Source organism: Ascidiella aspersa, chromosome 1, assembly GCF_963924565.1.
Source record: "Ascidiella aspersa chromosome 1, kaAscAspe10.2, whole genome shotgun sequence".
Classification (NCBI taxonomy): Eukaryota; Metazoa; Chordata; class Ascidiacea; order Phlebobranchia; family Ascidiidae; genus Ascidiella; species Ascidiella aspersa.
Window position 1 is genome coordinate 18418241 of NC_139447.1, and position 27831 is coordinate 18446071.

Sequence of the window (27831 nt, forward strand, 5' to 3'; positions counted from 1 at the left end):
GAAATTTAATATCCATGCAACGCATGAAACCCTTCGTATACACATTAAACCACTAATCCATTTTATTTGTTGTATTTTTTTTTAAATAGATGGAAAGGATGTTGCTGGTTGGAATCCACTTTATGCTGGTAGACTGAGTTTCTTTCCCTTCAATACTGTAAAGCAAGAACAGTTGGTATTATCTACATCAGCGTGGTCCAACTGCAGGCCCGCTGGCCAAAGTTGGCCCGCGAGTTCAGCTTTTTTGGCCCGCGAACTGATGCTTTGCATCAATCTAGCAATATCACTTTAATTTTTGTTTTTTTAATTTTTTGCTTTTTGAAATTATTTCATAACTACCGTAACTGAACAAAGGTATACATTCCATAAAGTTAGTATATATGCCATAGGCTACGTATAATTTGCCAGAAATAAGCCTAAGAATCGCAATTTAAAAACATTGGCCCGCAAGATAAAATAAACCTTGTTTTTGGCCCGCGATGAAAAGAAGTTAGACCACCCTGATCTACATAATAAAAGAAAAAGTTTGTGAGGTGTGTGTGTGTGGCAAGATGTTCGCACAGTCATTATACAATATATTTGTGTTACATCACAATGGAAATGTTACGTCAGACTCAATGCGATTTGCAACATGGTACATTTGGTACAATGTTACCAAGATTGTGTTTAAGCATGTATCCCAAGCCCCAGAGTTAGTTAATTTAATATAGGTATATTTAGAAGTTTTTCTGGACCACCGGTTGAGAACCACTGTTATAAACTATGTTAACAAACGTGTGCAACGTTCCAAGTAAAGACTTAAGTTTAACAATGCCAAATTTAGGCAGAGTTCGCAAAATATCGCGTTTGTTGTCGCAGTAAGTACAAAATAGTCCAAGTTTAACGTATCTGCGAAAAACTTTTTTTCAAGCGCGATTACCTGCCGGAAAATAAAAAAATAAAGCTAAGTATATTTCCTTGGTAAAGTAAAATTTTATTGCTTCTAGCTAAGACTATTATGTTTAGGAACTTATTGATGTCTGTTACCGCGTAAAATTTAGGTAGAGTTCGCAAATTTACGAAGAATTGAATTTTTATTTTTAAGCCGTTTGTTAGCGATAGTGATTGAGGCCAAAGCCTAATGGCTTCTTACAATGTGTTTACCCACGCAATACTTGCAGAGTTCGCGAAAAAAGCTTTATTGCCGCAGTTAACAGTAAGCATTTGTTTTTTCAGTGAGGATTTTTCTCACGTTTGACGCAGTTTAGCACCGGGATTACGTATTTGCTTAAATATGACGCTATCAAGCAAGTCTAAGCAATTGCTGCTGCAACCTAAAGTTTTACGTTTGGGAGTTATTTTCCATTGACAAATGTCACGGGTTTTCGTTAGTTTAAATATGTATTACATGCTTAGCCAAATGTTGTGCGCTATAGTCGATTATTTAGTTGTACGCCTTACGGTATATACCCTACTTAACTTGGGCAACGCCGGGTATTTTATCTAGTGCTATAATATACTAAATGCAGTAATCAAATTAAAGGTTTGGAATAAAATAAACGTCACAACACCGGATTACAAGGAGACGTTGCAAATTAAATAAAATATGCATATATTTTACTCTTGTTGATGTTTATCATAAAAGACGGAATATAGAATACATCCGCTAAAAAAAATCATAGATTAAGTTGGATGAACTTTTATTTTAGAGTTCTATGCTTTGAAACTTCCACTTAAAAAAAGCCTTTATGGGCATGCCTTTGGTCTGAGAGTTTCTCGCAAATCGCTAGCCTTAATCAAAAACTCAAACAGAAAAACGATTCTCGGGGAGCGCAAAATTTTTTGACATTTTAGTATACTGTGGGTAACATTGTTTAAAATATGAGACATAGTCTTGTGTCAAGCTTGTAAAACCTGTAGCGGGACGGATGATTTTCACTTGCGGGCCGGATCCGGCCAGCAGGCCGTAGATTGCCGACCCCTGCTTTCCAGCATGGGACGGATATCCTTTTTTATATTTCGGGTCTTCAAAAATGGTAAGAGACATCGCATTTGCATTATCATTAAAAAATAAACAGACAATATAACCTTTCCAAAATTTAGATTCCAAATCGCATGCGATCTCTCTTAGGGCGAACGGTAAGCCACATGTTCTACCTTTCTAACGAGTGTTGAAATCATTGTAATAAATGTCTTGAGCAGTAAAACGGGAATGGCTTACTTCGCCGAGTCAATGCCAAAACGCTACTTCAATATTATCATGACAATACGCAGTAGATTCATATATTACCAAATGTGTTCCAAACTTAAGCAAGCTTGTAAACAAGAATAATATAAGTTATTTTCGAAAATATCAAATTGCTTTTGCCAAGTTAAAACTGGTCTGGAACAGGGACGGACAAAGCCAGTAATATAGAATTGGTCTTCAATTAAGATTTGCACTCGCCCTCTACCAATCAGCACTTGGACGAAATAATACTCAAATATGTTGGCATACAGGCTGCAAATTTCCGTCCTACCAAATTTTTTTGAGCGTGTTTATTTACACGCCTGGATGGACAAAAGGGATGTAGTTATGTGTTAAAACTAACTAACACTTTTATCTAACATCCTTACGCCCACAACGAAGCAATGACTAATAACTATGGAATTAAAATCAATAGCTATTGGACACGCCTCATACAAAGGTAAAAAGAGCGATCCTTCCAACAATAAGTAAACCATACTGACGGACAGTGTGATATTGACGGACAGTGTGGGCATGTTGGGCGTAGTTTTTTGTATCTACTTTAGTTGTTTTTTTCTAAACCAATAATTTAGTGAGCTTTTGTTATGTCATTTCACAACGCAAAATTTAAGTAGTCAATGAACAAATCAGATGCTTAGCGAAAACAGACCGTTTCAATTGTTAACCGATATATTGAATGCGTAGGACTTTTTACCCTGTGCGATTCGTTTGATCAACTTCGTGTTGTAGTTCCGGCGTTCCGCGCAAGAGTTTGTCGTAAGCGATTTAACCAGGGGCGTATCCCGAAATTCAAAAAGGTGGGATAACGAATTTTCAACTTAGGGAATTGCCCTTTTTAAGTCTGACGTTAATGATGTCATAAAATAGTGATTGTAGTAACGTCATAAATAAATAAAAAAACTAATCAGAAACCGGTCATTAACGTCCAGCAAAAAGCAAAACTTTAGGCGCAAAGCAAACAGGTGCGTCGTCTTCGTATGCAATCGTTAGGCAAGAAATAAACCAACACGGTTTAATATGTGTGATTGATTTTGTTAGATCCATGTACGGGACTACCCTAAATTACAAGCATATCTTTTGCCACCGGGTTCTTCCATCCTTAATTTAAAGGCCCGGAACCCATGTTCTTAGATTTTCTTTAAACTTAGTACAATTGAAGATCTCTTTTAAAAACTAAGAATGCAAAAAATTTGAGCGTTCTGTGATAAGCGGTTTCGAAGATATGACAGTTTAAAATATTTTACCACTAGGTGGAAATGGGTATTTTTTGGTTCCGCTTGAGCGCTTTTTGCTCTGTTGTGGCTTAATTTTGCAGTAGAAGCCTTAAGTAAAATTCTATTCCACCATTTATGGGGTTGCTAATTTCAAAAATGATGATTAAAACTATATGTGATGAATTCTTCTACATGTAATTTACATTTAAAGTTTTCTGACTTCCGAAGACTTTTCCGAAGCTCTCTGCAATTTTTTTTCAATTTTTATGCTGGAAAAATAATCTTGAGACATCATAGTATTTGGAATTTTTAAAGTGATTCTTGGTTATTTGCAATTAGTAATTGGTTTTTATGTTTTAAATTTGTGTTAGTTATAAAAAATTTAAAACACTAAAAAGTTACAACTGATAACTAGAGGCAGTAAAAGTCATACTTTTTTGTTGTAAAATCAAAAAAATATTGTTATGAGCTTTATGTAAGAAGGTTTAAGGTCATATTCTCTGTTTTAGGTCATAAAATATGACCTTTTGATTTTACTTAAACTTTAAAGATTTGGTCCTAGTAATTTTGTAGATAAAGTTAAAGCAGTCCCCTCTAGAAGTATTGCAATGAGAGTTCTCATGCTGAATTTCATGAAGCATTTAAAGCATGATTTTCATTGTTTTCTGTACTTTAATGCTTACTGTTTGATTTCAATTTACATTGTGACATTATCTTGACACATTGTTTTGCAACACACAGTGTTGAATGTTATAAACACTTGCCATAGGTCAGCCCGTACAGTCAGTTAGATCAGAGTTATAACTTCTATGGTCAGCCAATGTTAAGATCTTAAGAGCTCCGGGTAGTTTTTAGCCTACAGCTCAATAGTGTATTTAATTTCTTAGTGCCTTTTTCAGGATTTAGTAAATTTGTGTAATCTCTAAGTGTACATTTAGCCTTGCTAGTATCTGTTTTTGAGCTTTATAACTACACAGATTTGTAAAAAATGGAACCGTGTACTATAGACATTTTAAAAGGGGCAGTAAAAGAGTGTCACAGCAACTCAAGAATTAGTAAACAAGGCATGACTAATTTCAATACAATAAGCGATGAGGAAAGAATTATTTATTTATGGCGAGCTGGACTTTGCACAGAAATTTGTGGAAGAGATAGCAAAATTTGCAACCACCACAAAAAGCAGTTAGGGGACTACTTTTTATCTAGAAAGATGAAGCGCACTGATGTGTAAGGAAGACATCAGAAAAAAAAGCCTTCAGGTAGCCGAATCATCAGTTTCGATATGGCACTCTACCTGAAATCACAGGAAATTTACCAGGAGACAAATTGTGTCGAAATTGCTGGGGCTTGTTGTTCAAAAATATGCAGGTTGAAAAAGATCCTTCGGGTAAGTCATCAGATTCAAGTACAACAGAAAGTTTAGAGGACTCTTTTAACCAATCTAATTCATTAAAAAGGTCAAATGAAGTACTAAAGCTATTGGGAAAATCACCAGTTAAACTACATTCCCTCAAAAAACGCCAACGCCTATCTTATGTTCAAAACACGGTATCTAATGTAGTCCGAACATCCAAGAAAATTTATCACTTGCAATACCAACAGAAGATGAAGAACAAGCATCAACTTCACAGTCAAAAAAACAACAAGAGGAAAATGCAATTAAAGCAAATGATTTGGATATTTTAATGAACGAGCTTAACGAAAAGTAGTAACTGCTAATCGTGACGAAAAACTTTCCATTTTGACATTAAAGCCGCACTCCTGGCATTTTGAAAAAACTCGAAAATTTTTTGGAGTGTCCAATTATTATGTTTCGCAATCGGCTAATTTAAGACTGGAGAAAGGAATTTTGGCAAAACCAGACCCCATTGGAGCTAAATATAAACTAACAGATGAAACAAAACAGCTGATTAAAGATTTTTATTTGGATGATAACCATTCATTTTTTAGAATCCTGCCTGGCCGAAAGGATTTTGTTAGCATAAGACCGAACATACATGAGCAAAAACGCCTTTTGCTGTGTAATATTGATGAACTATATGTATTGTTTAGACAAAAACATCCCTCTTTCAAAGTACGTTCATCCATGTTTTATAACCTTCAACCAAAACAATGTATTACTGTATCAGCATCAGCACAAAATCTCTTCTAAATTTCATACTTTGTCTTCTGAATAAAATTGTATCTATTAATTTTTTCTAGAATCCTGTAAAGAATGTTAAATGTAAATATTTTTGCCAATGTATATTGTATGTCAGTACAATAGTTGTACACGAAGTTGTGACAGTGTAGCGTATCAATTGATTTAAAGTGTCACCATTTTTTATTGTTGTATTTTAATTTGTTCCACAATTTGCATGAATTTGAAACTTGATAACCAACTACTAATTGCAAATAACCGAGAATCACTTTAAAAATTCCAAATACTATGATGTCTCAAGATTATTTTTCCAGCATAAAAATTGAAAAAAAATTGCAGAGAGCTTGGGAAAAGTCTTCGGAAGTCAGAAAACTTTAAATGTAAATTACATGTAGAAGAATTTACCAGATATTGTTTTTATTATCATTTTTGAAATTAGCAACCTCATAAATGGTGGAATAGTATTTTACTGCAGGCTTCTACTGCAAAATTAAACCCCAAAAGAGCTAAAAGCGCTCAAGCGGAACCAAAAAATACCCATTTTCACCTAGTGGTAAAATATTTCAAAATGTCATATCTTTGAAACCGCTTATGACAGAACGCTCAAATTTTTTGCAATCTTATTTTTTTATTAAAATCTTCAATTAACTAAAATTTAAAGAAAATCTGAAAACATGGGTGGACAAATTTCTGAAAACTTTAAATTAAGGATGGAATGACCCCACCGGCAATACTAAACGAAGATCGTTTTCCCTGGTGTTATTCGATTACCGCAACATCTGCTCCGGGCTGTGTGCCAAGTCAGCGAAAATACAAGCACGTCTTGCAGACTTACACCAACATTGGATATTAGCGCATACAGCGAACAGCAAGGAACTTTAGCTGCGCCTAACTCAACGTTTTTAGCGAGAAAAAACGAAAACCGCTTGATTTATTGTTTTTAATTGTCAAACACACTTGCTGATCAGCTAACCCGAACCAATAAAGACAGAGAAAAAAATCCTGCGTTTACGGTCGACCAGACAAGAAACGTAAAACGGCGTTTTGCGTTTGATTTTGGCTTCGCATTAGCTTAGACGCGCTACCTAATTACATTAAAAGCATTGCCGATTAGGACGGTGGGTAAAACCCTGACAAAATCGAACAAAAAACGATCATGTCACTTACAAAAAGGGGGGGGGGTCCGAACCCCTAAAACCGCCACCAAACAAAAAACGATGTTTAGATATTGTTTTACAAAATTTTTGTATTATATAGGTATTATTAAGGTTTACCAGTTCTTCACTATTTAAAAAAAGTAACTGCATTAATTAATAAACTTATTATTTTAATGGTTTATATTAGGAATTATGCCCGTCCTAAGTGTTCCAACACTGGCAATTGTTGATCTTTTATCCATGTCCAGATCACTAACACAACTAAAGAGTTTAAAAAGATCTAAAACAACTTAAATTCAGAATAGTGGAGTTGTCAAAAACGGTCTTATTAATTCTGCTTAAAAATTTCATTCAGATTAAGTTTTTAAGCAGAAAATAGGATGCTTTTGGCATAACTTGTATATTCTGAATTATAACTGCACTATATCAGAAACATACTGTAACTTACCTTTCGTAATATATAGGTAAAAGAAATCACAGTACAAAATGGTTTGTACACATCCTGCAACTATGGCAATTAGGTCAAAAAATCCTTCAAAATAAAATCTCCAAATCCAATTCATTAGATACAATCCTCTGTACAAACCTAAAAAATACAACAATGTCTCAAAAGTTTTATAAAAGTTTATTGATTCAAATTTGTATAGAAATAAAGTTAAAAAGCTTGATTAATCTCATTACAAATCTTTTGTACATTTATGTTATAAAAGATAAACAATTTTAGTTTAATAATTTTATAATATTCATTTGCTGCTAACATCCACGGTAAAATAAAATACATTATTGTCATATATCACTTCTTTTAGAAGTAACAAACCTATTATGTGAAAAACTTTAAATTTCATAAAAAAATTTATGGGATTAATTTCCTTTTAAAAAACACATTTTTATTAATTATAATAATAAAACTTTATTTATATTAATATTGTTTCTGGATAAGTTTATGTAGCAAATCCAAAAAATAAAATAATTTTTTTTATATCATCAATCGTTTACTGGCAGAAAGCTAATTTGCATAAATGGGATAAATATGCGCTTAGCCAAACAGGTAAAAATGTACTTTCAACCAGGGCTGGGGAGCCGGAGCTGGAGCCCGGAGCTAAGCATTTTCTCTGGAGCCAGAACCGGAGCCGGAGCCATTGTTATTATTTTTGTGGAGCTGGAGCCGGAGCCATTTTTATTATTTTTGTGGAGCTGGAGCCGGAGCCGGAGCCATTTTTATTACTTTTGTGGAGCCGGAGCCCTTTTTATTATTTTTGTGGAGCTGGGGCCATTTTTCAGTTTGTGGTGCTAAAGCTAAGAAATTATATTTTGTTCCATCTCCAACGTTAGTTAGCCAAAAGCAATTTTTAAAACTTGCCATTGAATAATTGACTGGTGGCACCGGAGCTGGAGCCGGAGTCATTGGTGTGTGTTTGATGGCTCCGGAGCTGGAGCCGGAGCCAAAGGATTTGAGTTTTACTACTCCGGAGCTGGAGCCGGAGCCAAAGGATTGAGTTTTACGACTCCGGAGCTGGAGCCGGAGCCATTTAATAATTGCCCGATGGCTCCGGAGCTGGAGCCGGAGCTAATGCTATTTTACGGTGGCTCCCCAGCTCTGCTTTCAACTAAATCGCACAATTATTTCTACTACTCCCTCAGATTTATTAGGTCCTTTTGAATATAAGGATGGTTGGACTCTTTTACATAGCAAGGTTTTCGTTGCTTGTTCAGATTCGGTATTGCATAGATTTAATTTGTAAGGCGGTAGGAAACAACAGGACTCACAACTTTTGCGTATCAGTTGTAGCAAAAGCTCTAAAACAGTTTTACTTCATAATGGTAAACATCCACCAATTTATCTCACTTAACCGAATGAAAGAAGACTGATCAAATATCAAGCAACTACTGTTAGTGATTAATATAAACTATTCTGAATTAAATTGACATGTTTGTAGTGATTTTAAGGTGTTACAATTGGATATTGTTTACTTGTGAATTAGCACACCTAATAAAGAGCACTGAGCACACCTAAATGCGAGAACTGAGAAAATCTAATGACTTCAACAGAAAAATGTCTAGGATCGCATATTCCTGTTTTAAACCGAAGAAAGATTTTATTGCCCTACTCAGTGTTTTTTTAAGGTGTTTTGGGGGACCGCAGCGGTTTCCCAAATTTTGGACTTGCAACTTTTTGGTATTTAAATGAAACACTTGCGGTTTCTTAAAACTACTTAGCGGTCACCCAAACCAAACCTTAAAAAAAACCCTGGCCCTACTTTAATACAAAGGTTGGGTTTGTTAAGCAATTTAGTAAAGCTTTGTTCTTCCAAAGAAAAAGTTTTTTTTAAAATAAGAGTATTTTTTTTAATTTTGGGGCAAATGCAAGGAAAGAAAACCTAGTTAACCCACAAAAACTACCATGTTAATATCAGGAACCTTGAGAGAAAAAATGGCTGTGCAAAAAGGTTTTTAGGCCTGGTTTATGTTTTAAAAAAAAAAATAAATATGCAAATCACAAAAAGATAGACAACACCAGTGTTCACACTAAGCGCACTTTTTTTCATGGAAGTGCACAAGCGAAAAAAGTTATTAAAAAAGGTTGTTTTTTTTACACTAAAATTCAATCTTCAGTCGTCTCCTAAAGCCCAAATAATTACTATTTTGCAAGATTAAATAAAACTAGACAGGGTTTTGGTTGTTTTATATTATGTCAGAGGGTATTTTTAAGGGCTCTATTTTTGTATGTGGTGCAATAATTTGGCTATTACAAATAGGGTTATTTACCAGGTTTTCTTGTAATATTGTATATTACACGTTGGTTTGTTTATTTTACAGTATATATTTGGTTGTAGTTTCCCTTGACTTGCTTCTGTAAACAAAAACAGACATAGGCCAAGGCCTATGACTTTACAGATGCGAAGAAAACATATATTTAATTTTTTTATTATTTCCTACCTTAAAAAGTAAGCTTAATAAATATACTGTTCTTCCTCCCCCCCTTCCTCCAGCCAAAAACAAAACAATACAATTTATTTTATTTTCTTAAAATTAAAACTTTATTTAGTCTATACAATCAATATTTTTGTAAAATTTATTGTTTTTTGCTTACAGCGACCAAATATTTCATATTTACAAAAAAAAAAAAAAAAATAGATATGACTCTATCTAAACCACAAAAAAATAAATAGTTTAACGATAAACAATAAAAAAGTCTCAGCTTGGGGAGTAAATATTTCATAAACAGAGCAATTTTAAAATTTCAAAACACCTCTAAAGAAATGCACTCCCAACCCTTGGGCTCAGACCACAAAAATATACAGAGTACTTTAACAATTTTTTCTTTGGCTAAATTCGAATTAAGTACAACCAACAGTTTTTCTCTTAAATCAACTTTTGTATTAGTTTGCCATGAAACCACCCGATTGTTGGATTTATTTACCACTAAAAAACAAACAAGGGGTTTGCAGTATTCTATGGTTTACTAAAGATTTTGATTTTCTATCATTAAATAATATTATTTTATGTCCATTAGCGAGGCAGCTATATTTCATTCTGTGCGCCATTTACATAGTAATTTAAAGTCTGGTTGCCTTTCATAGTGGCCCTAAACGCCTTTGCAAAATTAGCAGGTATATAAGACTCTTGTAGCAAGTATTAGCAAACATATTACAAAGGAACTTATAGATACAAACTAAACTGTTGTGGGGTTGAGGAATGTATCTAATGATACTTCAGCATCAAAATATTTCAGTATTAATACTATTAATAATAATACTAAGCATTCCCAGCACTCAAAACTCAGCATCCATACTTGTTGGTCTGATCCCCTCTTTATAGTTTTCAGCTGCTCTTTTTCTGTATGCGTTTTTATTTCGTATTTGATTATATATTTGCAAAAACATTTTTTTGGTTTTTTTCAGGGAGTCGAACCGGAACCGAACCGAAACTTTATAAACTGGTTTTGGGTCAATTTTTTTCGAGCCGTAACCGAACCTGAACCGTTTTTTGTAAGATTGTAAGGACCTGAACCGGAACTGAACCGATTAATTTGATAGAACCTGAACCTTAATCGAACCCGAACCTGTAAACAAAAGCGGTTCACTCCAGCATGACGTCACAACTTGTATTTTACAGAGTCAAATTACGGCATGTTCGAAATTTAATGAAAAAATATGAATATTAATTAAAAAAAAACGTGAAATTTTTTATTTTTCTGATATTTTAATAATGAATTGCTGTTTTTTAACATGTCACGCAACTCAGATTAAATGACTTACAATTCAAAGATTATTCTCTACATTTATTGACCCACATTTTTAGATTTAACGCAACTTATATTGTATCCGAACCGGAACTTTATGAACCGGTTTTGAAATAACGACGGTCGAACCTGAGCTGAACCAGAACTTTTAAATTGCCCGAAACCGAAACCGGAACTGAACCAGATTCCGAAAAAAAAACCTTGAACCCGAACCTGAACCGGAAAAGTCAAACGGTTCGACTCCCTTTTTTTTGTATTGTTTTATTTTACGTTGTGCTTGGGCGTGGTGTTTCCCTAATAAAGGAATCCATAGGTAGCCAGAATGTTGGGTTAAACAAATAAGTACAAGAAAAACTTATTTTCAGTATAATGGATTTATCTCTGATAACTTTGTAACATTTGCCAGTTAGGTAATCAAATGTTATAACCAGTGCCCAATTTGGAACTATTGATTACTTCCCCCAAAATATCAGAATTTAAAATGTCAATTTATTTCACTGTACAACTACATCTGCCATTTTTCAGAACACAAGGCTTGAGTGTTTCCCCAATAGTGTAGGATGGCTTTTTCTGCTTTGCTATTTTAAGTTCCATTAAAGACGATGTTTCTACAAGTTTGCTAATTCTTTTAGAAAACTCATCAGAACATCCAGTCTCATCATATTCATAGCTTTATTGTGACATTAAAAAAAGCTTTTGTTCTTAAAAAAGTCTTTTTAAATATAGCTAGTTGACTTAAAGTTAGGCTACAGCTATAATCTGCACAAGACAAAAATATGTAACTAAAAATCTAGTTTTATTGCACCTTACGTTTTACTAACGGGTCAGTTTTTGAACAACTAAGTAACAGCCAGATTATCCAAAAACAAAAATGAATTTTATAAAACAATGGACTTTGTTATGCCAATAATCATTTAAAGCGTAAAAATCTTAAGCGTTTGAAACATAGCATACAGATGTATATACAAGTAGACAATACAATTAGGGATGTACATTTCAGGATCCTTTAAAACCGGGTTCCAAATTGGACATGATTAAAATTATAATGGACATTCCTAATGTATAATATACAAAAATATTTGTAATACATTTAATGTAATTTTTTTTTAAGTTTTCATAAAATTACTCCATAATCACTAACTAATCAGTTATTAAAAGGAATAACCTACAAACAGTTGTGCGATATGTCTCCAGAGGACCTATATGCCACCAAACTAAAAGAATACAAAAAAGGAAAAAGAACACAAAAAAAATGTTCTGTCAAAATAAGTGGATTTTTTTTTAATTTCATGTATAGATTTTTGATAAAATTGAACCTTTACTATTTAGGCCTTTACATCCCTATTTAGTAAATTCCCTCATAATTTGGAACAGTGACTTCGCTAGCGAATTTGACAATATTATTCTGAGAAGCCCATTTCTTTTTAAATCAATATCTAGAGTATTTCCTAATTTTACCAAAGATGTAAGTATTAGGAGCTATTACTTAGGGATTGCGGACAAGCCTTAAACAAAATGAACACATTTATTATCATAACATGCATTTCATCCAGTTTTATATACAACTCAACTTACCTAAAGCAAATAAGTAGTGTGTAGTTATGGTTTCTGCTTCTCCAGTTTTGGTGATCATAAATAGTTGTGGTAGAATGGCAACACTTTCAAGGTATATACTAAATGTCCACAAAATCTAAACAGTGAAGCTTGGTAAGTACATTTATAAAATAATACACTAGGAAGAGTTGTTATGTATACATTAAAACATTTCCGAATTTTCAACTTAGGGAATTCTCCCTATTTTCGTCATAAACTACTGGCGGGTATGACTTCATAAAATAGTGATTTTGTAATGACATCATAAAAACAATTAGACACAACCAATTAACGTACAGCAAAAGCAAACTTTTACGACGCAAAGTGAACACATTCTTGGAAACCGCTTAGTATGCAAACGTTAAATAAGGCGAAAAACTAAACCAAGGCGGTAAAATATATGTGATTAATTTTGGTACAATCATGTTTCGACTATCAGCAGCGAATTTTCCTAAGTTTCATGTATGGGACTACGCTATATTACAAGCACATCTTTTGCCACCTGCAATATTGAACAAAGATCATTTTTCCCTGGTGTTATTATGCCACAATTAGTGCAACCTCTGCGCCGAGCAGTGTGCTTAATCAGCTAAAATACAAGAAGCAGTTAAGGGAAAATAAATTGTGTCAATTACACACTAAACACGTGGTCTACGGATATGCTTATAGATAATAATTTTGCGGTAACAATCATTACATAAAAAAGTCCACGTTAAAAGTCACAGTTAGCCACCTCTTAAGAGAATCTGCCTAAGGTAAAAAAATGCCGTTGTTACACCTACATCAGATATTAGCGTGAACAGCAAGGGACATTAGTAGGGATGTTCAAAGAAGAATATCGGATCACGGGAGTGTGTGACATCTTTGGAATGACCGCACGATTGGACTTTGGGTAGTCGTAAAATATGCTGAATTTGCATTATAACAGTTTTGTGTCTGAAATAGGTCACTAATCACATGTTATCATCATTGTATAACCATCCTCGCACATTTTACGTAATGAAAACCTGTTATATATGTCGATCGAAAATCACTAACAAACGTAAAAAAATTGTAGCAGCGATTGTTCAAATTGCGCGAATTCAAGCAAATACGTAATCCCGGTAGGTTACCATACTGCATCCAACGAAAGAAAATTCTGTTTGAAAAGTAAATTTGCTTAATGTTCAAACCGCCGCAATAAACGCGATATTTTGCAAACTCAGTCCAAATGTTGCATAGTTTATACTCGGTTAGGGATGCTGCACGTTGTCTGTATAAGTGTCTTAATACGGCATGAAAAAAATGTTACGGAAAACACTGCAATAAAGGCAATATTTTGCGAAGGCTCCAGGTACGTGGTTAAACAAACTGCAAAAGCTATTAAACATAAAAGTAGAAATTTTACCCAGGCTACTGCCCTATAAATGTCATGCAAACAAACTACAATACAGCGTGATGTTTTGAAATGGTACGACTAATCGACTATATATCACACGTCACTTGGGTAAGCATGTCACACATCTTTTGGTAATAAAACTTCGGAACATTTGTCAATTGAGAATAACTCTCAGACATAAAACTTTAGGTTGTAGCAGCAATTGTTAAGACCCGCTTGATAGCGTGATATTTTTAGCAAATACGTAATCCCGGTGTTAAACTGCGTAAACGTAAGAAAAATCCCCACTGAACATAAATAAAATGCTTACTGTTAAACTGCTGCAAAAACGCAATATTTTGCAATCTCTGCCTAGTATTGCGTGGTTGAACACATTGTAAGAAGCCATTGGGCTTTGGCCTCAAGCACTGTCACAATATTGTTGGGAAGGTTTGTTGTACGATACGTGATATTTTGCAAACCCAGTCCAAATGTTGCATAGTTTATACTCGGTTAGGGTTGCTGTACGTTGTCTGTGTAAGTGTCCTAATGCCTCATGAAAAAATGTTAAGGAAAACGCTGCAATAAATGCAATATTTTCCGAACTTAGGCTTCGTTTAAGTGGTTAAACAAACTGCAAAAAGCTATTAAACATAAAAGTAGAAATTTTGCCAAGTAAAATTTTATTTTTACCAAGGCAATGTACCTTGATTTTTACAGTCACTGCCATATAAATGTTTGGAAATGATTTACCCTTAGATACGTCAAGAGGTTTTGTGATAAGTCGCACGCGCGCCCTTTGTATTTAACATGCAAACAAAGTGAAATGCTGCATAATGTTTTTGAAATGGTACGACTAAATAATCTACTATATCACACATCACTTGGGTAAACTTGTCATACATCAAGTAACAAAACCCCGTAACATTTGTCAATTGAGAATAACTCTCAGACGTAAAACTTTAGGTTATAGCAGCAATTGTTTAGACCTGCTTGATAGCGTGATATTTAAGCAAATACGTAATCCCGGCTAAACTGCGTCAAACGTGAGAAAAATCCTCATTAAAAAAACAAATGCTTACTGCTATACTGCTGCAATAAACGCAATATTTTGCGAACTCTGCCAAGTATTGCATGGTTAAACACGGTTTGTTGTACGATATCCAAGTAGGTTTCCTGATGTTTATTCCAAGTCAGTGTTCCCGCTAAGCGCATTTTTTTTGCGCAAAATTTTGGGCACTTGCGCACTTTTTTTCACGGAAGTGCGCAAGCAAAAAAAAAATATTAAAAGTTGTTTTTTTACTTCAATTCAACCTCCAGTTGTCTCCTGAAGTCCACATTATCACTATTTTGCAAAGATTATTACATATAATACCTTATGTACCCCATTTTTGCTTCACGAAAGTTTCGAAAAAGTGCCCAAATTAGTTTTATCCGAGCTACGTACAAAACAAAAAGTGCCCAAATCAGTTTTATTTAAGCTACGTACGAACAGAAAAGTGCCCAAATTAGTTTTATCCGAGCTACGTACGGACAAAAAAGTGCCCAAATTTATTTTATTTGAGCTACGTACGGAACAAAAAGTGCCCAAATCAGTTTTATTTAAGCTACGTACGGACAGAAAAGTGCCCCAATTAGTTTTATTTGAGCTACATACGACCTAAAAAGGGCCTAAATTAGTTTTGTTTTAGCTACGTACGACCAAAAAGTGCCTAAATTAGTATTGTTTCAGCTACGTACGACCAAAAACATGCCCGAATGAGTTTTATCCAAGCTACGCACGGACAACAAAGTGACTATATTTATTTTATTTTAGCTACGTACGGACAAAAAAGTGCCCAAATTAGTTTTATTTGAGCTACATACAACCAAAAAAGGGCCTAAATTAGTTTTATCCGAGCTACGTACGGACAAAAAGTGCCCCAATTAGTTTTATTTGAGCTACATACAACCAAAAAAGGGCCTAAATTAGTTTTGTTCGAGCTACGTACGACCAAAAAGTGCTTAAATTAGTTTTGTTTTAGCTACGTACGACCAAAAAAGTGCCCGAATTAGTTTTATCCGAGTTACGCACGGCCAACAAAGTGCCCAAATTTATTTTATTTGAGCTACGTACAGACAAAAAAGTGCCCAAATCAGTTTTATTTAAGCTACGTACGGACAAAAAAGTGCCCAAATTCGAGCTACGTACGGAACAAAAAAGTGCCCAAATTAGTTTTATTTTAGCTACGTACAACCAAAAAAGTGCCTAAATTAGTTTTGTTCGAGCTACGTACAACCAAAAAAGTGCCTAAATTAGTTTTGTTTTAGCTACGTAGGACCAAAAAATTGTTCTAATTAGTTTGCTTTGAGATATACATGCGAATAAAGTGGTTCTTAACTAGGGAAGGCGCTCACACCCAAATAGAGCGCCGGCAAATTCTCAGGGCGTCGCAAGTTCTGCTATAAATATTAAATCACTAAAAACTATGAGATAGATTTAATAATACTTGACCCACCCGAACCCAAACGATAACCAGTTCCCTAACTCAAATAATGTGCGTTAATTTAATAATTATTTAAACGCTGGGAAAAAGCCCAAACTCAGGTGGGCGTAAGATAATTTCTAGTCCAGGTTATGTTATGTCACACATTGATGTATTCGGACTGAAAGTGTTTATATTATTACTAAATCAATGCACATTATTTGGGTTAGGGTGCTCGTTAGCGTTTGAACTCGGCTGGCAGGTATTTCTAAATTTAATCTTCTTAAGCAGATTTGTTAAGTTAAATTAGTACATTGTCCCAAGACTTCGAAGTCTAAAAGTCAGACTTTTTCATCCTTTGGATGCCCTAATTGCCGTATACCTTTGCTTAGAACTGCACTAATTCGTGACGGATCAGGTGGTAGTTTAGTAACTGTAAAATTTGGTTCGTGGTTTTATGATTGACAAGTTTTTGAACTACTAATTTTGATTAGTTCTCGATGTCTCTAATAGGCTCACTTAACTCATATTTAAATCTTTTACGGCGGATTTGGGCTTAGTTTGTCTAAACAAGGTAGTGCAGTTGACAGGAATCTAAGTTTTGCATAGAGGTTAGACACCAGGCCATGGTTCTCAGTAACTGGAATTTTTTTGCGATACGCGCGAATCTTTTGTTTTACAACTTTATTTTATTCCTAATTTTGAGATACTTTTAGCTCAAGGTATCTGTGTTTTGCACTGTATGTTTTGTGTTATGGGAAAGTGCTTGCTTTATATAAAAAACCTCGCGTCGTAATAGCTTTAAACTTTTTTAAACAAAAGTATTACAATTACTTGCGAGGCTGCGATATGCTTTTATTTGCCAAAAAGAACTTTTCATGCTGTTTTTTAATGCTTAAAAGGTTAGGACTTGCCAAAGATGGGCTTATTTTTTGGTAAAAAAGCAAAGTTGCGTGTTCTGTCAACTAAAGGAGTAGGTTAAATTTATGTCAATATGAACAGGAAAGACGTGAAGGCCAAATTTGTTTCTAATTAAAGTTATCACTTAAAAAAATGAGTAACCCGTTTAAAAGGCTGTACTACGCGCGATAATTACCTCGACTATTAGGCGGTTACACAGCGCTACGCCTGACTAAGTCCGCCACACAAACTACCAAGCGAAATCGCGTATCAAGCGAGCGTAATTCTCCAAATAAAGAGAATCATTTTTATGTCTGGGAAAAATAAATTAAGATTATTCCGACGCCTCTCGTGCTCTCCCGCGCAATTAAAATTAAAAAAAAATATGTGAAAATTGCTAAACCTTTGCACTAAACGCCAAATTAAGCTGCGACCAATGTCAGACAAACCCGTAACCCGTTGAAAATATAAATTGCTTACTGTTCGCGATATTTTGCGAAAAATCTTCACCTAAATTTAGGCTTTGGCATCAATCACTGCCACAATATTGTTGGGAAGTTTTGTTGTACGATATCCGTGTAGGTTTCCTGATGTTTACTCTTGAAGTAAGTTTAAAAAAAGTGAAAACTACTAAACCTTTGCACTACACGCCAAGCTGCGTCTAACGTCAGACACACCCGTAAATTGTTGAAAAATATAAATTGCTTACAGTTCAAACTGCCACAACAAACGCAATATTTTGCGAACTATGCCTAAATTTGGTTAAACTTAAGTCTTGACTTGGAATGTTGCACACCAAGGGTCGGCAACCTTTTTCTAGTCGCGGGCCAAACCAAACTCAAAAAGGTCTCTGCGGGCCGCACAGAATGCTAACTAAGAATTGTGTTATTAAAATGTTAGAACAACATTTAGTCAGGGGGGCCTCGGATCTTTTTTGACACTTTAAAACGTGTTTAATTACATTTAAGGAGGCAGTAAAGTGTTGGCGCGAAATAAAAGGCGTTTGTTGGTTTAAAATTCGCGTTCACGCGTCGCCATCGATACTGCTAATGAAAAGTGTAATAAAACTACTTTGGGGAAACGCGATAACCTTAATAGTTTATGTAGTTCAGTGTTTATTAACCTTTTTGTGTCCACATGGCGAGCGAAGCAAGCGCGATTTTTTTTTGCTAACTAACATTTTTTTTAAATTCGTGCAAGTTGCTATTACTTTGCCAAAAATAAAAAACAAGTAAAAATATATTCCAAACATTTTTGAATACGTTTTCCATTAGTCCGCGACGCACTTGGCAGTCTTCCACGGCACAACGGTGAAAAAGTGCTAACTCAGTTGAAAAGGCATCCTTACCGGATGTACAAAGAAAAATTTTACGCACTTACTTATTTAGAATAATCCAAAAGTATTTGAAATGGACTCGTGTCTAGTTTGTCCAAAGAGGCCGCGGGCCGGATGAATTCTATTGACGGGCCGAATCCGGCCCACGGGCCATAGGTTGCCGACCCCTGTTGCACACGATCGTTAACATGAATTATACCACGTGATGTGCTTTTTACGTAATACCGGTACCATAGTTGTTCGAACGTAAGTAAAATCCGGCTTGAAACTGAAAATTGGTTACTATTAAAACCGCTTGAAGGACTAAATACCCGAAGGCTAATACGTCAAATATCTTTAAAGTTGAAAACATTGAAATTTAATTTTTATTAGGGCAATATACCTAATTTGATTTTTATGTCAACGCAGGTAATTGCCCTTGAAAAACAGGTTTTGCGCGGTTACGTTAAGAGGTTTATGATATGTCGCGCGCGAGCCCGTGGAGAATCGAGCACACGACAGGGAGTCACATGTTGCCACACACACACACACATCTCACAAATCTTCTCTTTTATTTATATAAAGATAGTTAAAATTCCTCAACATATTACATAAGGATTTAATATTCTGGATTCGTTATTCTAGATTTAAAACATACTATTCTAGAATACCTTGGGATTCTACTTTAAACATCCCTAGACATTAATTGCGCCTAACTTGAGGTTTTTAATGATAAAAAAAGAAAGAAGGCTTTACTTTGTTTTGTCAGACGGTTCAGACCTCCCTCACCTTTTTCGTAAGTGACCTTATTAGTTTTGTCCAGGTTTAACTAACCGACCGAAGCGGCAATCTATTTAGTCATGCGGCTAAAGCTAATGTGAAATAAAATCAAACGCAAAACACCCTTTTTCCTTTCTTGTTTGGTCGACTGTAAAAGCAAGATATTTTTTTCTTGTTTGCCTTTCGTTATTACTTTGAGTGGACTGATCAGCAAGTGTGTATTTTCAACAATTAACTGCAATAAATCAAACGGTCTCCTTTTTTTTTGATAAAAACGTTGAGTTCGGCGGTGTTGATATTCCTCGCTGTCCGTTGTCCGCACTTATATCCGATGTTGGTTTAAGACGTTGCTTGTACTTGACTTGGCTTGGTACATTGCTCAGTGCAGATGTTACACTAATCGTGGCATAATAACACCAGGGAAAAACGATCTTCGTTTAAAAAGTATGTGGCGAGAGACAGTCTTGTAATTTAGCGGAGTCCCGTACATGGATATACCAAAATCAATCAAACATATTTCAAGGTCTTGGTTTAGTTTTTCGGCTGAAGTTAACGATTCATTGCACACTAAGCGGTTCTGCAGCTGGAACCTGGCAGGATTGTCGACGACCCATGTGTCGCTTTGCGTCTAAAGTTTCACTTTTGCTGGACGTTAATAGTGTTTCTGATTAGTTTTTATTATTTATGACATCATATCGTCACTATTTTATGACGTCATTAACATCAGATGGAAAAACGGGAAATTCCCTAAGTAAGTTGAAAAATTTCCTAAGTTAAGAATTTGGGACCCGACCTTTTTGAATTTATGGATACGCCCTTGCTTTATAGATATGTTAGAACAGATTTACGATTAATAGAGAATGTCATATATAACAAATAACCAACTATTAGAAAAATAGTAATAAATTTTTCGGGCTAAGAATTTAAATTTGTAATTAAGAATTGAAACCCCCTATTCTAGAAACATAGGCGCCAAACTTTCAAAATTCCATGGCGTTATTTTCTATAATCAGATAAAAATGTGAGCTCTTAGATAACAGCTGTTACCTGTTATCACTTAGCCAAACATTTAACTTTTTCGCACCTTTAGGCTAAAAAATTTTCCATTGAAATGGGCAAAATGTAACAATATTTTGCAAAAAAACAGAGTTTTGGGATTCTAATGTCTCCTATACTTATATGGTAATTCAGGAAAGTTTTAATCACTTTTGGAAAACTAAAACTGTGCTACAGGAATTACTTTGCATACTTATTGAAAACTTCGTCAAATTCTAGGGTGTTTTGACACCCTTCGAGAAATCCTGGGCGTCTAAAAACGCTTGCACACCCACGTTTGGCCCCTATGTCTAGAAAACCTTGGTCATTGGTATTATATTGAGGGGCGTAGCATGGGGGGTGTCAGAGAGTCTTGACAGCCCCCTTTGAAATCTCCGTGATTGCTGCAATGTTACGTCGGAAAAAAATGCACCTGGCATCTAAAACACATTAGTCATCCGTGCTTATCGCGGCCACAACCTTATCACTGCTCGTTATCGTTTTTTCATGTAACAGTTGGCCTGTCACCGACTCAAGTAATCTCACGCAGGCCTGGTACCGAATATATATTTTTTTTGGTAAAATGAGAAGACTTCTCAACGACGTAGAGAAAACAGGCTTGTAAGCTACAACAATGTGCATTTTAAACGAAATTAATTTATTCTTCTCGATTTTTTAATTTATTCTTTTGAGTTTTCTCCTGTATAATATCATCCACGGAGTAGTTAATATCTAGGTGGACATTCATTAGCGTTAGGCCGTCAAGCGCTCTTCGCCTCGAAAAGGAGCGCTAGGGCGTCATAGTTGTAGCAGGCAGTCATTGCACGCTTTAAACAATCGGCGAAATCAAACTACAAATCACCAGATTTGTTGATAAGCATCTTTAATTTAGCTGACAACGAAGTGCAACAGTTTGTGATTAATACGTCACAGAGGCTGTTCTGTCACCACACTTCCATAGTTTTTCGCGCAGTATTGAAATCATGTGACATTCGGATGTGAATGAGTCAACGAGGTGTTGTGTTTTTCTAGCATCGAATAGACAATTTTAAACAGCCGTAAGCTCCTACAAATCGCCGTTTTAGGCGTCTAAAATACACCAAACGTAAAATTTATTTGGGCACCACCTGTACCCGCTAGGGGTGTTCATACCATACTCCGAGACCCCCGAGGTTATTTGGGTTGCTGATCATCACTGGCATTTTCAGGGCGGGTCGGCCCTCCCTTTTTGTAAGTAATATTATTGTTTTTTGTTAGTTTTTGTCAGGGTTTACAAACTGTCCTTAGCGGCAATGTTTATAATGTAATTACGGTCATGCGTATTAAGCTTAAATGCAAAACCAAAATAAAACGCAAAACGCTGTTTTTCGTCTTTTGTTTGGTTTTCTCTTTCGTTATTTGTTCAGTTTGGATTAGCAAGTGTGTATTCGACAATTGACAATGTTAAGACAAACCTTCTTTCTTTTTTTCTTGCTAAAATCATTGAGTTAGGCGCAACTGTTTTTTTTTTTGCTGACTTGGCACACAGCTCGCGCAGATATTGCGCTAATCATGGCATAATAACACCCGGGAAAAATGATCTTCGTTTATTTTTGCAGGTGGCGAAAGGCGTGCTTGTAGTTTAACGTAGTCCTGTATATGAAACTAAGAACACTGCACTGCTGATAGTCGAATTATGATTATTCCAAAATTATTCACACATATTTCACAGTCTTCGTTTAGTTTTTGTCTGAAATTAACGATTGCACACTAAGGGATTTCCCAGCTGGCACTTGGCATGAGTGACTTGTGTTCAACGACGCATGTGTTCCACTTTTGCTGGACGGTAATTGTTTCTGGTTAGTTTTTCATGACGTCATTATTCATTACCGTCAGACGGAAAATAGGGGAATTCCCTAAGTTAACATTTTCAGACACCCCCCTTTGAAATGGTCATGCTACGCGCCTGATTATATTTAACCATTTCTAGTGGTTGTGCTGCTAAATAACCAATACATCTTATTACAAATATTTTATTTTTAAGGTCTTACCTCCAATGGAGTAAACTCATGATTTACTAGAAATGCAAGACCTCCAACAGGAATAATCAAAAACTCAGCCCGGAAAGTATCATGGTTTCCATCATAAGTTGCTTTAAACTTTATATAAATCAAGTAAACTGTTGCGAAAGCACAGCCAAGATAAATAATCTAAACAGAAGCGTAAATAAACAAATTTAGCAAATTTATCTTAAATATTAACTAGTTCAGATGTAAAAACCTTAATTGTCATTGTTTTAAATAAAACTAAATAATAAAATTCTAAATTCTTGATGTTAAATGAACTGTGGATAACATTTGAACTTTTACTGAATAAATTACATAGCCAGACTTACTATCAAAAACAATAAAACAAAGTAGTCAACATGGATGGCCACACTAAAAAAACATAATTATAGTCAACACTTATTAATTTGCATATTTATGTTGTATTGGTAGCCAATATAAACAGATTTGTATGTAATCTTCCTGCAACTTACTCCTGGTGATGTAACATTTTTAACAAGTTTATTTACTTCTGTGTCTGCCAACAACAATTTTTCTTAGGTAAACTAAGGTACACTATGTAAGGATTTATAATCTAGTTTAAAAATGTCATTTGTCAAATAGGTGTAAAACATCATCTTAATAAAGACGTTTGTTGTGCACTTATCATAATCAGTTAAAATGTGTGTGAAATCCATTCAAATCTCACTTATAAAAGGTGAAATACAACATTGAGCCTATGTTCAATTCAGGGCTTCACTCTTGGATAGATAAAGAAGTCTTACAAGTGTGTATTGACATGTATTTTTTAAGATGATGTTAATTTACTCAAGGTATTTGGATCTGACTTTTATTTTCTAGTTAAGTTTTCTGTTGGCTAAGAACCTTCAGAATGAAAGCGTATCGCAAACGGCACTTACTCTTTCAAAGAACGTTAAAAGCGGTATACCAGTTAGTAAACACATATATACCGTATTTTACCGACCATAAGGCGCACCCGGTTATAAGGCGCACTGTCAATAAGTTGCTGTGATTAGTTTTTTGTTCATACATAATGCGCACAATCAATTTATCCAAATCGCCCGGGTGTCCGCAATCTAAAGCACGCTGAGGTCTCCACAAAAAAAGCAGAGTCTTCAGCAGAGTCTCCAGCTGCGTAGTAAACCGCTCCGCTTTTTCTCCTACTCCTCCCACTTTTTCTCCGCGCTCCTATTTTTCTCCTTTTGCAACCCAACGTTGGTTGTTTAGCGCCCAGCGGTCGCCTGTTGATCAGACGCAACGTGGGATCGCAAGTTGCTAGTTGCTATTACCGTAGTTTATTGTGTAAGACGATGGTTTATTTATATAATAATAGTATCGGTACTGGTTTTGAGTGTAGGCAATAAAGCACTGCCGTACTTGATCCATACATTAGGCGCACCAGCTTATAGGGCGCACAATTAATTTATGAGGAAAAAAAATATTTGGATTGCGCCATATGGTCCGTAAAATACGGTACTTCGTTTTCTAAGAACATTAAACGCAATACGCTATTGAAAACAAACAGTAATTCTGATACATTGACCTGCATATCAAAACATAGTGTACAGGGTTGGGCTTAAGCACTCGCCCGCTCGCCAATGCGACTGCAAATTGTTCCCGGCGAGCGCTGATTGACACCAACTCGCCCGACTGGCGAGTGAATTCGGCGAAAAATTTAATTAGTTGGTGTAGGACGACTTGTGTTAAGCACCACTACTAAGCGAAATATTATTTAGCGCCAGTTATTTTCTCAAACACTAAGGCGCAAATACATTCAACACTACACAAATACTAAGGTTAATCGAAGTCACGTTCAAACTCGTAATAATGAATCTTTGTCCCGTTTAAAAAAAATCGTTTACCCGCAAACAGTCAAAGACGTCATTTCTGCAGTGGCAAATAGTTATAAGGTTTATCGTTTAACCTAAACATAGTTAATTTTTAAATGTTTAACCCAGTCGTTGACGCCTTTGGAACAGTTTATTGGACTTAAGATGTACCCAGGATAATAATTCTACTTTTTTGTATTTATTTAATTGTTTTTATGAGGAAATTAAGAGAAATTGCTGCAGTTTTTGCTAACAATAAGTTTGAATGCAGATGTCTTATAATAATATTTGTAAGCAGTGTTTTTTTATGTTTTGAGGGACCGAAAATATCGCCCACTGTGTAACTGCAGCTGAGAATTAGTAATTAGTCTACGTAAGTATGTTTTTGCGATCTCTTAAAGTTCAGAGCGGTCAACCAAGACAAAGCTTAAAAAACAACTGTTTGTGAATATTTTAGATAGCAATTATGTTAAGGTATAAGTGGAAACCATTGCAGACGTCCTTAGAAAATTGAAACACCCACTATAGGGCGTCGCGCAGCCAATAACCTCTGGTGCATGTTTTTCGAATAAATCGTTTAGTTGTAAATTTACAATTATTTTGACATTATTTGCTGTTAAACCAGTAACTATAGTGCTAGGCGAAATGTGGCGTTTCGTTTGTGGCGTTAAACAACCTGCGCTAAATGCCTTCCAAGCACAGAAAAAACAGAATACGAAAAAAAGAGAGCGCGAGGATTTTTAGAAAAATGGAAAACAGGCAGGCCGTGGCTAACTAAATTATCAGTGTTCGCTAAAAAACATTGTTTTAGGCGTCAACTGCTTTATGGGTCATTAATTTGTTCATCTGTGCATGGAAATAAACGACCAGACTTTTATAAAAACTAAAGTTTATGTGTAAAAACCACAAGACAGAATAACGATAAGCCAAGAAATGGCCGCGCTAGGACGGAAATTTGCAGACGGCATGCCAACAAATTTGGCGAGTGTTATTTTGTCCGGGCGAGTGGTGATGGATAGCCGCTCGCCCGACTGGCGAGTGCAAATTTTTGCTTAGGAACAACCCTGGTGTATCAGCGAAATGATTTTGTCTGCTTTATTATAAAGAGATTTGGCGAATTTTAAAAGTTTGATGGCTTTTATGACTACTGCAAATATTCTTTATTAAATAAAATCCTAACTATAACTATTTTAGGCAAACTGCATTATTGTTTACATTGCCATTAATGAGGCAAGAAAAAATACTTTTGCGTGGTAGTAAGGAGCCATACGTTGAATGACTGAATGCCAAAAAAATCCAGTATGACTTTCGATAAATAATGAAAGCGATAACAAGTTAAATTTTTTTGCTTGCGCCATGTTTGTAATGTTTAGGTTACCCTAAAACTGGATTATTTAATATCAAAATGCTTGCAATGATGCTTTTTGTGTTAATTCTAAAAACTTTTAGGCACAAATAAAAATTATAAATTACATACAAAGTATAGGACACAGGTTGCAGAGCACTGCCCTGGCAACTTCTTGTGACACCTTTCAAGGGTGACAGCCATAAGGGCACAAACCAATCTAGCTGAATTAACATACTTTGAGTAACAAGTAGATGACTATAAAACTTGAAAGAGATAAGACATTATTACCTTCATGACGCTGTTATAAGGTGATATGAAGTTTGTAAACAAATCAAGATATCTTGTAGTAAACACCAATGCAAACATTACTTGGCTTTTTCCTGAAATTCCTGTAAAAATACAAATGATACTGAATTTAAACAATAAAATAATAAATTTTAACTCATGAAATATATTTTAATTATTAGAAAGTGTCTTAACAAAAACAAGTTTTGGTACAACTGTTAACAAAATTAATTATGACACTTTGGACACAATCATTGACATTTTACAGTTCAATCTAGGGCAGTGGCCTATCCAGGGGGTAGGCCACATTCTCCAATGTAATTAGTTAAAGCAGTGTTCCTGTTAGGTACATTTTTATCTCAAAAATGCTTATTTTTGCTTCAAATATTAATTCCTTTTCTGCAATAAAATAAGTTAATTTAAACATACTTAAAGACAATACATAGTTTACAACACCAAATCAAGCTTCTTTCTTTTTGTCGCTAAAAAGTCAAATTAGGCACAGTTGATAACTGTCAGCTGTCTACGCTAAAGTCCCGTTTACACTACAGCTGCACTGGGCTGCGCTGGGCGTGAAATTGTTTTCACTACAGCTGCGCTGAGCCGAGCTGAGTGTAAAAATCTTTCCAAATGTACCGTTTTTCTATAGCTGCAGTGGGCTTCAGTTTAGCAAAGTGTGGAAATCGCTCAAAAGCGTAACTTTAAGCTAGCTGCAGCTCAAAAGCGTAACTTTAAGCTAGCTGAAGGGCTTGAGTTTAGCAAAACTTGAAACGCTCGGCACAATATAATTTTAAATGTTAAGTACGCTTTGCTCAGCTCAGAGCAGCTGTAGTGTAAACAGGCCTTTACATCCGATGTTAATGTAAAAATAAATTTTCCAAAAAAATGTTCTAACTGTGATGGTAATGTGCATTTTCGGGTTTATATATTTTATGAAATGCTAGTTGCCACAAAAATTTTCTATTAGCATATTCTAATAAAATGTGATTAGTGTGCAATTAATATGGTATTTTTCTCTCAACTACAGCTTGGATTTTAGTTAAATTGTAACATAGATTGATAATGAATGGCTAAGCCAAAAAGATCGAGTAGATACACAACATCTTGATTAAGACGTTTCGATATGAGCTTGTCGTCTTAACTTCAAAGTTTCGAAAAAGTGCCGTAATTATTTTCAACTGGGCTAGATACAGATAAAAGAGTGCCAAATTAGTCTTATCAGAGCTAAGTATGGATATAAGAGTGCCCAAATTAGTTTTATTTGTGCTACATACGACCAAAAAATTGCCCAAATAAGTTTTGTCCAGGCTATAGGTAGTGACAAAAAAGTACCCGAACTAATTTTATTTATGCAACGAACGGACAAAAAAGTGCCCAAATGAGTTTTGGTCGAGCTACGTAGTACTAATGGACAGAAATAACCAATAAAGTTAGTTTTATTTGTGCTCCGTACGGATAAAAGTGCCCAAATTACTTTTGCCCAGGCTATACGTTGTTACAAGTTTAAGAACAAAGTGCACTTTCATCTGGGTGACCTGACTAGCAAGTGGAAATTTTAATTCAATATCCACCCTGTGCTTAAACATTTTGGTAATGACTTTAAAAATTTAACCAAAGTTATATATATGTAAAATCACTAACATTAAAAAATTTACCTGCACATGATCTTGTTTTCCATATTTTCATTAGAAGTAATATTATTGCTACCAAATGTGAAAGATCCCCAGATAGTCGAAACACATTCATGGTATATAAGTTAGATAAAAAAATGTACTTTGAAGTCTAATAAAACAAAAATACCACAAGTTACAAATAAAGCAGACTTTGATAGCCAGTGAGTGGTCTTTAAAAATAAGAGTTGAGTTTCACAAAGTTTAGAGCAAAATAAACATAGTTGG

At 35.0% G+C, this 27831-nt stretch overlaps 1 protein-coding gene across 1 annotated transcript; it reads right to left on the reverse strand.

The window, feature by feature from the left end:
• Positions 1 to 27714, reverse strand: LOC146168149 (ER lumen protein-retaining receptor 2). Its single transcript, XM_083391797.1, has 6 exons — positions 27589 to 27714; positions 25937 to 26037; positions 22457 to 22615; positions 12557 to 12671; positions 7187 to 7324; positions 1 to 155 (listed from the first exon to the last, which is right to left on the reverse strand). Exons 1-6 carry the CDS (start codon positions 27677 to 27679, stop codon positions 121 to 123), a joined length of 639 nt encoding a protein of 212 aa, XP_083247923.1. The 5' UTR covers positions 27680 to 27714; the 3' UTR covers positions 1 to 120.
• Positions 27715 to 27831: the final 117 nt, after the last annotated feature.

Bases quoted from the DNA above. Each gene is read 5' to 3' on its own strand.
- LOC146168149 (XM_083391797.1), bottom strand. From the start codon at position 27,679: ATGAATGTGTTTCGACTATCTGGGGATCTTTCACATTTGGTAGCAATA. The intron at 22,616-25,936 runs GTAATAATGTCT...GCTTCTGTTTAG, and splicing joins CTTATAACAGCGTCATGAAG to ATTATTTATCTTGGCTGTGC. The intron at 7,325-12,556 runs GTAAGTTGAGTT...TGTATTTTTTAG, and splicing joins ACACTACTTATTTGCTTTAG to GTTTGTACAGAGGATTGTAT.